Here is a 14,122-nt window from a genome sequence, read left to right as displayed (position 1 = left end):
GCCCTGCTAGGTTCTCCACCACGGTGCTGTTTAATTCCCACGTCACTTTCTGAGTCAGTCCCTACTGTCTCTTCATTCTCTTCTTTTTTTACTTCTTACCCAAGTCTTTCTTTGAACTCCGTGCTCAGGGGCTAGAGAGATGGCTCCGTGGTTAAGAGCACTGGCTGGTCTTGTGAGGACCTCAGGCTCAGCTTCCAGCATCCACTGGCTCACAAGCACCTATACCTCCAGTTCCAGGAGGAAATCTGTTGCCCCCTTTTGGACTCCATGGGTATTGCACTCATGTGTATTACCCACATACAAACTTATTACCAGTAAAAATGATTTCTTTACCTTGTTGGTAGATCTACATGACTGGAATCACATAAAAAATTTCTTGTGCGACTTAGAGAATGCCCTGGGATGTTCCAGCAAGTTCCATGATCCCTTAGCCTTGGGGAATGGATCCCTTCCATCTGCATGTGTGGTCCTAGCAGGGACACAGCCATACATTTTGATAGCAGAATCTCCATGAGACCTCTGAAAGCACAAATCTAACACTGTGACCCTTTCTCACTCCCTCCATCCACAGAGCCAAGGTGAAGAAGGGAGTGAACATTCTGACCGCACAGACCAGCGAGCCCCGGCAGTGGGATGTGAGACAGGAGATGGGTAACGGAGGGAAGCACACCACCACCTCCGTGGCCTGCCAGCGCCTGGGCCCTGGGGCACGCAATAGGTGAGTAACCCCTCCAGGGCACTCTGGTTTGGCATCGAGTTTTGTCTGGTTTCACTTGGACCATTGCTAGTCCAGAGAACATTGCTAGTCGAGATGCTAAAGCCAGGACCTAATGCCCACAGGAGTACCAGATAGCCCATGATGTGTGTCAGCATGTGTAGGCTCCAGCCTTGTTGAGCATCGGAACAGAAATGACATCACCCCTACTTTGTCACCTGAACTCATTTCTGTGGGCTTGGCCCTCCTTGGCTTATCAGAGGCTACTGTGACAAAATGTTCCCTTCTGCATACAGATTAGATTTAGTCATCAGTGAGATGAACGCTGGGAAGGGGATGATAAATTATGAGGGTAAGAGGAGTTTGCCAGAGACTCGCCATAGACACTGTGGACTACCCCTAACAGGAGTTGTTTTATGGCTAGGAAAAACACCACACTTACTGTTTTTGGAAAACCAAATTGAAGTCACGTGAAGGTGGCCCGCTACCCGCTGCTAAGATGGCGGCTCATCTCCTTCCAGGATCTCCTATACTCAGTCTCCACACACAGAAAATCCATAGTAAGCTAATTATCTCAGAGGTTTGAGATCATAATATCCACTGGGAGTTTTAAGATGGCTTTTGTTTTCATTTACATAGGAAGCATTTCATTTTGACTTTAAGTACGTCCTTAAAACAGTGGTCACAGCGGCATAATATTTCACCACACGCCTTTAACTTAAATGCAAGTAAACATACTGTGACTTTTGAGAATCGAGGTTGTTTCCAGATTTGATTCTCCTAGATAACGCTGAGCAGTGAGCCTCCTTACACACACACACACACACACACACACACACACACACACATCTCCCTCTCTACTACCCATGGAAAACAGAAAATTGAAATGGCTTTTCTAGCTTGGGTTTCTGTTGCCATGATAAATACCATGACCAAAAACAATAGAGAAAGGAGGTTTGGGGCATATAGGTTACAGTCCATCAGTAAGAGAAGTCCGGGCAGGAGGTCACACAGGGCAGGATCCGGGAGGCTGGAGCTGATGCAGAGACCATGGAGGAATGCTGCTTACTGGATTGCTCTCCAGGCTTGCTCAGCCTGCTTCTTAATAGCATCCAGGGCCACCTTGCCCAGGTGTAATACCACCCATAATGGACTGGGATCTCCCAAATTAATCATCAGTCCATCAGTCAAGAAAATGCCCCAACAAGTTAGCCAATCTAATGGAAGCAATCTCACAAATGAAGTTTCCTCTTCCCGGGTGACTCTGGTTTGTGTCAAGTTGACAATAATTGCCCAACACAGTGAACGAACCCCCTGCCTCACTGTAATAGTTTGTATATGCTCAGCCCAGGGAGTGGCACTATTAGAAGGTGTGACCCTGTTAAAGTAGGTGTGTCACTGTGGGTGTGGGCTATAAGACCCTCATCCTAGCTGCCTGGAAGCCAGTATTCTGCTAGCAGCCTTCAGATGAAGATGTAGAACTCTCAGCTCCTCCTGCACCATGCCTGCCTGGATGCTGCCATGCTCTTGCCTTGATGATAATGGACTGAACTTCTGAACCTGTAAGCCAGCCCTGATTAAATGTTGTCCTTACAAGAGTTGTCTTGGTCATGGTGTCTATTCACAGCAGTAAAACCCTAACTAAGACACACATCATGTATATTATGTTTGATCCTGTCTTAGTGTTTGCTGGTGGAAGAGTTTTACATTGCTATGAAAGATATATCTAGAAATGGCTTCCTGCTAATCTGTAGGGTAAGAAGAAATGGGAAGGCCAGAAAGGGAGGATATTGGGGTGAGGGGGCATGCTCAGAGTACATTGTATACTTGATACAGTCGGTTTTGAGTGTGTAAGGAAGATGCTTCTCACATCGGTAGTCTGATAGCATTCAGTATGAGCTCAAATATTTCCTTAAGAGACACTCAGACCAACTTTTGTGCATCCTAACTGGAGCAGAACTTGGTTTCTCGGTGCCAGCTTGCATGGCATCACTTAAGAAAAGAATTGCCTCCTGGGTGGTGGTGGCGCACGCCTTTAATCCCAGCACTTGGGAGGCAGAGGCAGGTGGATTTCTGATTTTGAGGCCAGCCTGGTCTACAGAGTGAGTTCCAGGACAGCCAGGGCTACACAGAGAAACCCTGTCTAAAAAAAAAAAAAAAAAAAAAAAGAATTGCCTTGCCAACCTGAGTGACACAGAATTCCCTTATTAAAAATTGAAACCCTCTCTAAATTTAGCACCCCAGCTGATTCTCTGACACATTCAGTTTTCGCTTAGGTCAGTAAAACAGCCACAACAGTTGACAGGTTCCTGAGAGCTGTCCACAGATAGACGGATCTGACTTCAGCATGGCTGGCATCTCCAGTGTCGGAGTTTTAATTTTTGAATGGAGGGTGTTAATTATACATATGAATGGGGTACTTTGTGATATTTCCTTGTGCACAAAGCGTGTGTAGTCTGTTTTGTTGTTTTCTGTCAGAGGTGTGTACCCTTGTCTGGGCTCTCAGTGTGTTTTCCTAAAGAAACTTAGATTTAGAAAAGAAAGGTTCAGTTATGGGACATGTCTTAATTGACCCTTAAAACGCTGCCATTTGTCAGTGTTCTGAGTCACACAGGTTGATCAAAGAAAGAGGGCCACTCAAGAATGGGTTAACGCTTGGCTGGCAGCAGGGAGATCCAGCCTCTGTGGACTGAGTACTGAATGGCCACCCAAAAGCGTATTTAGTGATTGTTACACAGAAGTTGTTTTTTGGGGGGTTAAAACAAGTTCCTTGTATCAAAGCCCCTGGTCCAATCTATATGTTTCCTGAAGGAAAGTGCCACGCCCTTGCAACTTGAGTCCTTGTGATCTACAGTTTGCAATGCTCAATAATGCAAGATGTTCCGGCTTTGCCAGGACTATCTTGTGACCAAAGTCATGCACAGGCTATAAAGCTCGTTCAAAAAGAGAACTATAGAGTAACAGAAAGCAATCCCATTTTCTACAATGATTTCTTCGAGGTCAAGGTACTACTAGTAAACTACTGTTTCATTCTAATGTTGACCCGACGACATACAAGGATTCTACCAGATGTCCCAATACATCCATTACAGAAAACTTCTCTACTTGGTTTATGGGCACCCAATTCTTGGATCCATAGAACTCTCTACAGGATCCTCCTTGAGCATCCAACCATGAAGCTGTCATGCTGAACAGCTCCTGGTTTCTGCCCCCAGCCATCCCCATGGTGACTGGTGACCCCTGAGAGAATTGTTGAGCACATCTCATTGTCACTGTCTTTGACCTGGGGATAGGGGTTGGGGGGGGGATAGACAGAAAGAAATGTGTACCTAGGTCCTTAGATATAGGGGAGGTCAGAAGACAAATGAAATCTTCCCAATTGGTTTTGTGTAAAATATAATCACGGCAGACATTTAAGTAAATGAAGGCAGGCTTGTTAATTAACAGATAGTGAGCTTACACATGTAAATTGTTCTTTCTGTCAGACACAGACTGAGAACCTGTGACAGGGAGATGAGACATTTGTAGAAAACTCTTAAAGAGACATGCAGAGCAGTCAGCCCTTGAGTGTTCTGGGACTTCTTAGAACCCTGGCTGGAGGCTGCTGTGTCCCTGGAAGGGTACACAGTGTGTATCTGCACTTCCTGGTTTGGTTATTTAGAGGGATTTCGTTTTTTGTTTATTTTTAATTATGTGAAAGGGGTGCTTTGCCTCTGTATCTGGTACCCACAGAGGCCAGAAAAGGGTATCAAATCCCCCCCTGGAACTGTAGTTACAGGTGGTTGAGTCATCAAGTGGGTACCAAGTTCTCTGCAAGAGCAGTCACTTCCTGTAACAGCTGAACCATCTCTCCAGCCCCTCTCTAAATGGCTTGGACAGAATGCTATGGGCCATTTCCACGATAGCTTTTTTTTATTATTATTTTAAATATGTGTACTGCCACTCGCCTGACTCCGGGTAGTCACAAGCAGGTGTATATGGTGGAGGGAACCTAACGATGGCTGCTTGCTCTCAGTTTCCCTAAGAGAGGTCTTAGAAAGTGATGTACCCCCTACAGTCCCCTTGCTACGGAAGATCCAGTATCATCAGTGTGTTCAAGCACCCATCCCAGACTGCGACAGCTAGGACCTCAAGATAGCTGTCACTCAGCCACAGGGACAGTGTTTATACATCAGAGCCTGGTACATACCATGAAACAGCCACCTGCTGCAGGGGAGTCTAGTCATCTGTGCAACACTCATATGTGTCCCCATGAAATAGCCATCTGCTGCAAGGGAGTGTAGTCATCTGTGCAACACTGATATGTGTCCCCTTTCACACCCGTCCCTGACTTGAACTCTCAGGAGGCCCTGTGAGGCTCTCAAACTCTGTGCTGGGTAGGTACCCCTGAGTCAGAATCACACATCTGATCTCAAATACTCAGAGTGTATGGAGCTCTTGAGCCAGTGTCTGGCAGCTCACATGAAGCATTGGATTTGTCTATCCCTGTACAACAGATCGGCACAGGACTTAGACCTTACGACGATATGCTTTTTGAAATATGCATATGATATATGCGTATGTGTGTATATATGTATGTTTGTATGCACACACAAGTGTGTGTGTGTGTGTGTGCGTGTGCATGTGCATGTGTGTGTGAGTGTGTGTCTAAGCCAGAAGATGACCTTGGCTCTTGTTCCTCAGGTACCATCTACCTTGTTTGAGACAGTCTTTCTCACTGGCCAAGTAGCTGACTGGACAGCGAGCCCCAGATCCTTTTGTCTTCTTATCCCCAATGGTGAGATGACAAGCACGTGCCACCACGCCTACCTCTTTTTCTCACATGGTTCCTAGGGATCAAACCTAGACTCTTGTGCTTCTTTATCAATTGAGCCACCTCCCAGCCCCAGCAGCGTGTCCTTAGAGCCTCTGAGTGTCTGCACGCCCTACAAGAAGCTTCTGCTTGAAGTCTCAGGGCAAGCATCCATCCAAGTGCCGTTCAGGGTCAAAAGTATCACATGGAAGGGCCATGCAGGGAAGCATCCTCATCTCTGCTCATTGAGCTTGCCCTGGTTTGACTTTTTGTCAGCTTGGCACAAGCTAGGGGCACGGGGCATCTGAGAAGGGAGAACTTCAGTTGAGAAAACTCCTCATCAGAGTGACTTGTAGACCAGCCTTTGAGGATATGGGGAGGTGTGGCCTCTGTCACCCATTCTGCCTCTACATCGCCTAGGGTCTTTGTTTCTTATTGCTGGAAAATGTCATCTGAGCTGCAGTGCCTTGAAATGCCTTAAGTTTATCATCTGAAAGTTCTTGTGACTTCACTGAGAATTGACACAGGTAGCAGAAGAGCTCCTGGGAGAGTCCCTCTCCCCATCTTTGGGAACCTGCAATCCTGTTTCCTAGATTGTGGCTGACCATCACCCACTGAGCCAGCTTCAGCCAGCCGTCGCTCTACCAAGCTGCCATATATAGTTTCTGTTCTATAAGCAGGTCTCCAAGTCGACTACCTCCTACTTTGACCTCCAAACACTTCATGGTGTCATCAGCGATCCAGGGTAAACCCTCCTAACAACCACCGCCCCCCCCACCCCAACTCAAAACCCTTAACTCTGCTCTACCTACAGAGCTGCCTGCCCTGCTAGGTAGCATACTTACCATTCACAGAGATTTGCATGGAACTTCCTGCTATGAAGAGCCTACAGCATACTTACTGTCCCTGAAATGCTAGAAGGGGACACCTGGGGCTGGGGTCTGTGCTCAGGTCAACTACTTCAGCATCCACATCCTTCACCAGGGAAGTTCCCCAGATCTCTGAGAAAGACTGACAAGAATCGCTCTCCCATGCCTGAAGCTGCCCTGGGCACAGGAGCTGGCCTCCCTTGGCCAACCTGGCAGAATCAGACAGCCCTTATCAGGACATGTGTATCAAGTATTCTTGCTTCAAGGACAAAGTTAGTCAATTATCTAAGGATTCTGTTGGCACAGACACCCCCTTCCCCCATCTTCGTGATTTGTGGCTCCCTGCAGGAGCCTCTCTGTGGGATGCTGGCTGGTGGCAGTTGGAGACACCGAGAGTGCTTTGCGTCTTGCCTTTGGCTCTCGCAATGTCCCTCGTGAGTGTTAGCAATTAGGAGAGTTGCCTGTTGGAGCCACAGAAGCCGCAGCTGTATTTCTAGAGCTCGCTTACATCCCAGAGTTCCGGCTTATAAAAGAGGATTTGCTGAGGCTGTTGGGGCTAAGGGGAGGGTCCATGAGCAGAGGGCTTACTGTGTGAGCATGGAGGGTCTGTGTTCAGTCCCCTCAAGCCCACATAAACAGTCAGGCATGGTAGTGTCCTACTCTTATAATCCCAGTGCTCCCTGAGGCTTCCTGGTCAGTCAGCCTACCTAGACGTACTGAGGAGCCCACGCCAGGGAGAGACTCATGTTTGAAAAGCAAGATGGATTCAATGATACGGCATGGTGGGAACAGGCACATGCTGCCAAGCCTGACAGCCTGAGTTTAATACCCAGAATTCAATGGTAGAAGAAAAGAGATCCTCTACAAATTGTCCCCTGACATGTACACACACACACACAAACACACACATGCACACAGACAGACAGACACAGAGAGAAACAGAGACAGAGAGACAGAGTCAAAACAGACAGAAACAGACAGATAGACTGACTGACTGACTGACTGGCTGGAGGTTGACTCTGGGAGCCTGTCCCAAATATGAACCCAGCACTGACATGTGACAGGCCACACACCAGTGGTCAGCTTATGAAAAGGCTTGGTCGTATTCCAGTGAAGAAGGGACATTTGTGGCAACTTACTCAGTGCTGCCCGCTCCTTCCATATTTTCTGAATGTCCAGTCATGTCCTGTCTACAACAGGGCTCTAGCATGACAGCTTATGCTAAGTCAAAATTGGATTTAGTACATCCACTCCTATCAAGTTATGGCCCTCCCAGGATCTCCTTCAGACGTAACTACTTCCATAAATATCTGGTTTCCAAATACAGTCACAGCAGGGTAGGGGCTTCACTATATGAATGGGGGAGGGGGGTCACAATCTAGTCCCTACCAATCTGGTTGCCACTACATCCTACTCTACTTTCACTGAAGCATGGCTCTAGGCTGAAAGGTCCCTTTGGCCCACTCTTGCAGTTCACCAGAAGAAGCCTGGGCCTTTTTTTTTCCTCAGTTGCCCTACCTGTGAGGTTAGGTGTGGAGTGCGAAAGCCCAGCTCTGTCATCATACTTGGACACCACCAAACATTGCAGGACACTGAAGCGAGCCCTCCCTCCATGCCCCACATGAGCTAGCTGGAAGCTAGGTCTTTGAAAACTGCCCTTGCTGGACCTCCTCCTGTGTTGGGACCGTTTTCATCTCTCTTGCTTCTTATTTTCTCCTGGGGCAGAGAAAGAAAATTCCCTGTTAATTCACCACTTTCAAATGACTCCCCAACCCAGAGTTTTGCTTCTGGCTAACCCAGCCTGAGACTCAGAATCAAAAGATCCCCCTACTGCCTTCCCCAGGGAAGTGACCTCAGATTAAAAAGTTGAGAGAGAAAGCTAGCTCAGGAAACTCACAAAGATTACATAGAGGCCTCCCTCACTAACTCAAAACCTACCCCAAAGAACTGTAGGATTCAAGGAATCAGCCATTTGCCAGAATTCCCCAGACCCAGGAAGATAGCTTGTATCTGGGCTGTACACACATCTGCATGTATTCTATTTACATTATAGATGGATCCCCACACCCACGCCTTTTTTTTTTTCATCTTGAGCATCTCTACACTTAGGCAAACCCTGCTAACAGCCTATAAGAGAATCTTTCATACTTAAAGTACAAGGCCAACACAGCAGTTAGCACTCCGGTCCATCTCTTTCCCCCATCAGAGCCATGTGGCTTTCAGTGAGCTAAGCATGAGGCAGAGGCCACTGTGGGTGTGGCGGAAAGACGAAGGGTGTAGATGTGGGCAGACAGCAGTGAGCTTGGATCAGAACTCACTCTCCTGTCCCTTTCTGCATTCTTGCCTTTAGAAACAACCTGCATTTCCCTTTCAACTCCCTTCCCTGTTCTGAGCCTGTGTTCAGACCTCAGCGTCCAGGATAGTCCTGTGTAAGCAACTAGGGCTCAATTAGCCAAGTGCGTTCTCTGACCTGGAAGAATGACCTCCAGGTAGCAGAAAGAGAGAAGCTGGCTCCCTCTGGACTTCTGTGTGGAATTTTCATCTAAAAAGTGCTTTTGCCCTGAGCACTCCCTGAATCATCTTTTTCGAGCCCATTCTTTAGGAGCACAAGATTGTTGTTCTTGAACGGGGAGGGCACTCCCTCAGTGACTCCCTGTCCCAGGTCATGATCCAGCTGGTACCTGCTCTGGGTCACAGACACCAGCCTGACCTAGCAGTGTACCTGTTCCCAGCCGAACTCCTTGACATAAAGCAGCTTGTCTCTGCACTTGAAGTTTCCTTTTAGGCTTGGCTGTTAAGGCACTGCTGTTAAAAGCTGTCTCCCAAGCGAGCATGGTGCCTTAAAAGCACACACTGGAGCCACAGGAATACTCTGTATTTCGTGGCATTCCGGTGCGTGTGGGACAGGTCCCTGTGTATTCCCTGGGGTCTGGCATTTTATAAAATGTGTGCATTGTTTCACTAAATCTTTCTGACAGTCTCCACAAGCAAAGTCACGTGCTCGGGCAGGTAGATAAAGAATGGAGGTGTTTAGAAGGAGCAGGCACCCAAACGGAATGTTTAAGTAAGCTACTGAAAGTGTTTATTTGGAAAATAGCTTTGGCGTGTACAAATGATGGGAGGAGGGGATGCCTCAGTTGCACAGCTAAAAGGGCTCAGATACAAATACAATCAAAATATAAAAACCAGGGCCGGAGAGACGGCTCGGTGGTCCAAAGTGCTTGCTGCTTTTGCGGGCAAACGGAGTTCAATTCCCAGTGCCCACGTGACATCTCACGATTGCCTATAACTCTAGCACCAAGGGATGTGACTCCCTTTTCTGGCCTCTGGTCTCCTGGATACACACGAGGTGCATACCTGCACACAACAACACATATAGATATATAATTTTAAAAAAATCTTAAAGGAAGGAAATTCTTTATTAAAAATAATAAAATATAAAAACTGCGTTGTGGTCCAATTTGTTGGTGCTAGCAGCAGAAAGCCATATACTTGCCCAGAGAGACAGAGAGAGACAGAGAGATAGAGACTCAGAGAGACAGACAGAGACAGAGAGATAGAGAAACAGAGACAGAGGCAAGCAGATAGACAGAATATGAATATTTAATATGAATATGAGTAAGCTGGGGAAGGCAGAGCCTGGTGCCCAAGTGTGAATGGAATCAGGCTCAGGAAAGAAGCTGGGAGCCGAGAAAATGCTGAGAAGCAGACAGAAGTTCTGGTGATGCAGGTTTTCAGGACTTGTTGACAACCCAGAGAACCCAAGAGGGACATGCGTCCATCTGCTGAGTCCCCCGCCCCCTTCGTCAGGGATGGCAACCCCTTTGCAAATGGAGGCATTGGAGGTATGTCCCATGGCAGCTGTCATGCAAATCATCTGAGTGGCAGACCTAGCGGGTCAGCCCCAAGGGAAGCCTGCATTTGAAGCTTCAGAACCATGGACAGGTACCTATCTCAAGACCCGAGGCACTAGTGTCCTGCTGGAAGATCCGCAGACTTTAACCTGCTTCCATTCTAGAAGTGTTGCAGAGGGACACAGGATGCAGTGCCTAAATAGAGCGATAGAGTGTATCTTTTCAGCTTTCAGAGCCTCCCAGGTGAGAATGCATGGCTCCTGTGTGGCCAGAGCTACAGGCTTTTCTAGAGCAGCCGAAAACCCAGATTGTCACACCAAATCTACCATGCTATGTACATTCACTCCTTTTTTCTTTAAAATCTCTCTCTCTCTCTCTCTCTCTCTCTCTCTCTCTCTCTCTCTCTCTCCTTCCCTCCCTCACTCCCTCCCTCTCCCCTTCCCCCATCCCTTTGCTTCCTTCCTTCCTGCCTGCCTGCCTTCCTTCCTTTCTTCCTTTTTTGAGCCACTCAAATAGCCCAGACTGGCTTGGACTCACTGTGTGGGTCTCACACTGCCCTCAGACTTTTCTCCTGTCCTCCTGAGGGCTGGTGTTAACAGCACCAACACACCCAATAGCTAGCTCTTTTCAAACCACAGCACAGAGTGTTCAACAAGAGACCCATTGTACAGGAAGATGGTTCTGCAGTTAGTAAAAACCCTCTGCCAAGGTGGCTCGGCTCCCGCCACGCTACAGCCCCATTCTCTTCAGGAAGTTGGTTATCTGTAACTTCCAGGTAGAGAGACTGCCTCCAAAAGTCATCCTGGAGCAAGACTACTTCTACTTTCCAAGCAAGGGCCTTAGAAAATCAGACCAGCATCTTCAAAGGTTGAACCACCATCAGTTTTGTGACCACAGGATCTTTTCTAAACAGAATGAATCATACAGATGCCCCTTCATTTCCAGAAGAGATATCTGATCTCTACTCCCTCTTCCCCAACCACCTGCAGCCTTACGCTAATACCAGTGGCACTCAGGATCAGGGATGGAACATACTGTTCTGTCCTACCTGCCCTTCCTCCTGGTGAGTGGCAGGTCAGCTATCAGGTGATCTTATGGGTAGACCTTCTGAGGTCCGTGTGTGCCTCCAAAGAACACGGCACGGAGCTGATGTCATTCTCCTTTCTTCCTGCATCAGCAGCAGCTGCTGGCACCTCTGTTCTCTTAATTCAGGAGCATAAAGCTTCAGGGACTATATGCTGCTGGGGGGGGGGATGATGTAAATCAGGCAGGTAATAAACGAGAAGGGCTTTTCAGAGAGCAAAAAATCATTGACAATGGTAAGTAAAATACCCATTAGCATTCATCTAAGTGGTCTCAACTCCCTGCCTTAGATCTAGCTGTAGGAAGTTATTTGTTTTTTGAAGGATGCTGGAGTATGATCAAGCTCAGGGCTGCTTACTGTAAATAGCAGCTTAGGGAATGATAGAGTAAGATAATCCCCTTTCTCCAGAGAGAAATGGCCCACCCCAAGTCCTCTCTCCGAGACAGCAAACAACCACACATTAAAATCTCTCTCTCAGTGGCATGTGGATATATCCTGGGCTCTCAAAGAAAGACGTGTGCCCCCCCCCCCCCCACACACACACACCCGCCACTCCCGAGTGTATAGCAGTCTCACGTGGACCTTCAAAATAGGTGCACGTGTGGATGTACACGCTATGTAATATTTTTTTTGCTATAATCTTCTCTCCCTCCTACTTGAAGCATCCATGAGACCGTCAGTTTCCTAGACTCAGGGCATGTTTGGCACAGAGTGGAAGGCTTAGGTACTGGAGGCCATTTGATGTTCCCTGTCGTTTGGCAGGAGTAAATCCCTTAAGAGGATTTGCTTAGAGACACCTGAGTGTGGGACCTGGGGGAAGTGAACGATATGAAAGAGTCGTAGTTTCTGGAGGGCCAGTCTGCTAACAGACAGGTGGTTCCACTGGCCAGCTCTCAGGGACCTAACAACTGCTTACATCAGGACCTACCAACGCCACATGCCACAGTACAGTTGCAACAGGTGTGTGCTTTGTATAAAAGGACCTGGGTAACTTGTGCTCTATGTGTGTCTGTCTGTCTGTCTGTCTCTCTCTCTCTCTCTCTTTGTCTCTGTCTCTGTCTCTCTCTGTGTTCCCAGCATCCCTCTACCTGTTCTCTGCTCCCTCTCTCCTCCCTCATGACTCTGCTCCTGTCTGTCTGTGTATCTGTCTGTCTGTCTATATGTCCACTTGTCTGCCTCTATCCTGGAGAACCAGGCCCTCACTTCTCTCCCCTCCCCCAGTAAACCCCTTTCACACCAGGTCTGTTGCATGGCGTCATTTCTCAGGGGGCACACCTTGGCATGGGCCCAACCAAGGGTTACCCCTTGTATTTCATAGCACAGTCAGCATCTCAGACTGATGTCTGATGTCTGAAGGGATCACAGGGATTTCAAAAAGGTCGGGGCTGTGCAAGCCCCATGGCTCATCATTTGGTCAAGTCTCGCTCCGTTAAAGGAAATTAATTTCCCTCATTAAATTAGATGCTTCTACAAAGAAACTAGGGACAGAAGGCAATACCCATGGCCTGGGCCCCTGTGGAACCCAATATGTGGGAAGCCTAGCACACGATCGCTGTCGCCTGTGCACAAGGAGTGTTAGCGTAACCTGCTTCCAAATGACAGGCTTAAGAGTGTGACTCCATGGGTAGAGACCTTACCCAGCATGCACCGCACATAAACAGGACGTTATGGTGTGTGCCTATGAGCTCAGGACTTGGAAGGTGGAGGCTGGGAGATAGGAGATCCATCATCCTCAGCCTCACAGGGCCTTCAAGGCCATGGACTGGCTGCATTTTTTGTGAAGTATACACCGTCCCTGTTGCCAGCTCATACACCTTTCTTCTCCCTCCTTATTGGGAGGCCGTGTCTGGTCCCCTCCCATTAGAACCAGGTGAGCTTTCTTATTGGCTAATACTCCTCAACAGAAATGACACCGTATGACTTCTGTCCCTGAGCCAGAAAAGAATCTAAAGCCCACATTTAGGCAGCCTGATGACTCTGAGGCTGCCATGTGAGGAGGAAGTCCAGCCAGACTCTATAGACAGACTCCAGGGAGGAACCCTGAGCTTTCTAAAGGGAAAGGTGACATCCACTAGCTGCCATCGTATTACCTCTGCCCCTTATCTGAGCATGCAGGGTCTTGGGAGGGTAGAAGGAGATCCCCCGACCCAAAACAACCCAGACACACCTTTCTAGAACATCTGATTCACCAAAACCACAAGAAAATGAAATGATTGCTTTAGCTTTATTCCACTAGAGTGTGGGGGGAGGGGTGTAGAGGCACAGCAACATATACCCAAGACTCTGGGGACTCTGGGTTACATGCTTGCCAGAGTCACGTTAATACTAATGGTTGGCACATCTGTTTAAACACCTCCCCACCTCCATCTTATCCTAAGTCCTTCTCCCACTCCTTCAGGAGTATTCCAGAGTATACAGAGTATTTTAGAACTAGTTGATATGCCACCCCCCATAGACAAGCTTACCTGGAACCCCAGGGGATGTTCTCATCTGAGGCCATGTTACTTCCATGTCGGTGTGACATACATAGTACCTGAAGGAACCAAGTGAGATGAGGAAAGAGCTCCTTGGATTTGTGGCTTCAGGTTTGAGTCCATCATGACAAGGAAGGTATGGCAGGGTTCTTGGTGCATTCCTGTGGCCAGCGCATCTTACTGTGCCTCCATCTTCCCCCATCAGACTTGCTTAGCTAGGGTTTGTACACACAGAACTGTCTCCTGGTCCCCAAGATGGTGCTTAACTCTTGATAGATTCTCCATAGCTGCTCAGCTCTAGATTTTGCTCTCTCGTCTCTGCTTCCCCAGGACT

At 47.9% G+C, this 14,122-nt stretch overlaps 1 protein-coding gene across 1 annotated transcript in view; it reads left to right on the top strand.

Annotated features, from left to right (window-relative positions):
• The window catches only part of Tmem132c (transmembrane protein 132C), a 197,912-nt gene that overhangs the window by 98,801 nt on the left and 84,989 nt on the right, over window positions 1-14,122 (top strand). Inside the window, exon 3 of the mRNA XM_028765945.1 lies at window positions 572-718. Within this exon, the coding sequence (XP_028621778.1) occupies window positions 572-718 (147 nt within the window). The remainder of the gene's footprint in view (window positions 1-571; window positions 719-14,122) is intronic.

The sequence above is a fragment of the Grammomys surdaster genome, unplaced genomic scaffold, assembly GCF_004785775.1.
Source record: "Grammomys surdaster isolate TR1022 unplaced genomic scaffold, NIH_TR_1.0 166, whole genome shotgun sequence".
Lineage (NCBI taxonomy): Eukaryota > Metazoa > Chordata > Mammalia > Rodentia > Muridae > Grammomys > Grammomys surdaster.
Note: the sequence above shows the minus strand (reverse complement) of the source record. Positions and strands in the feature narration are given on the sequence as shown.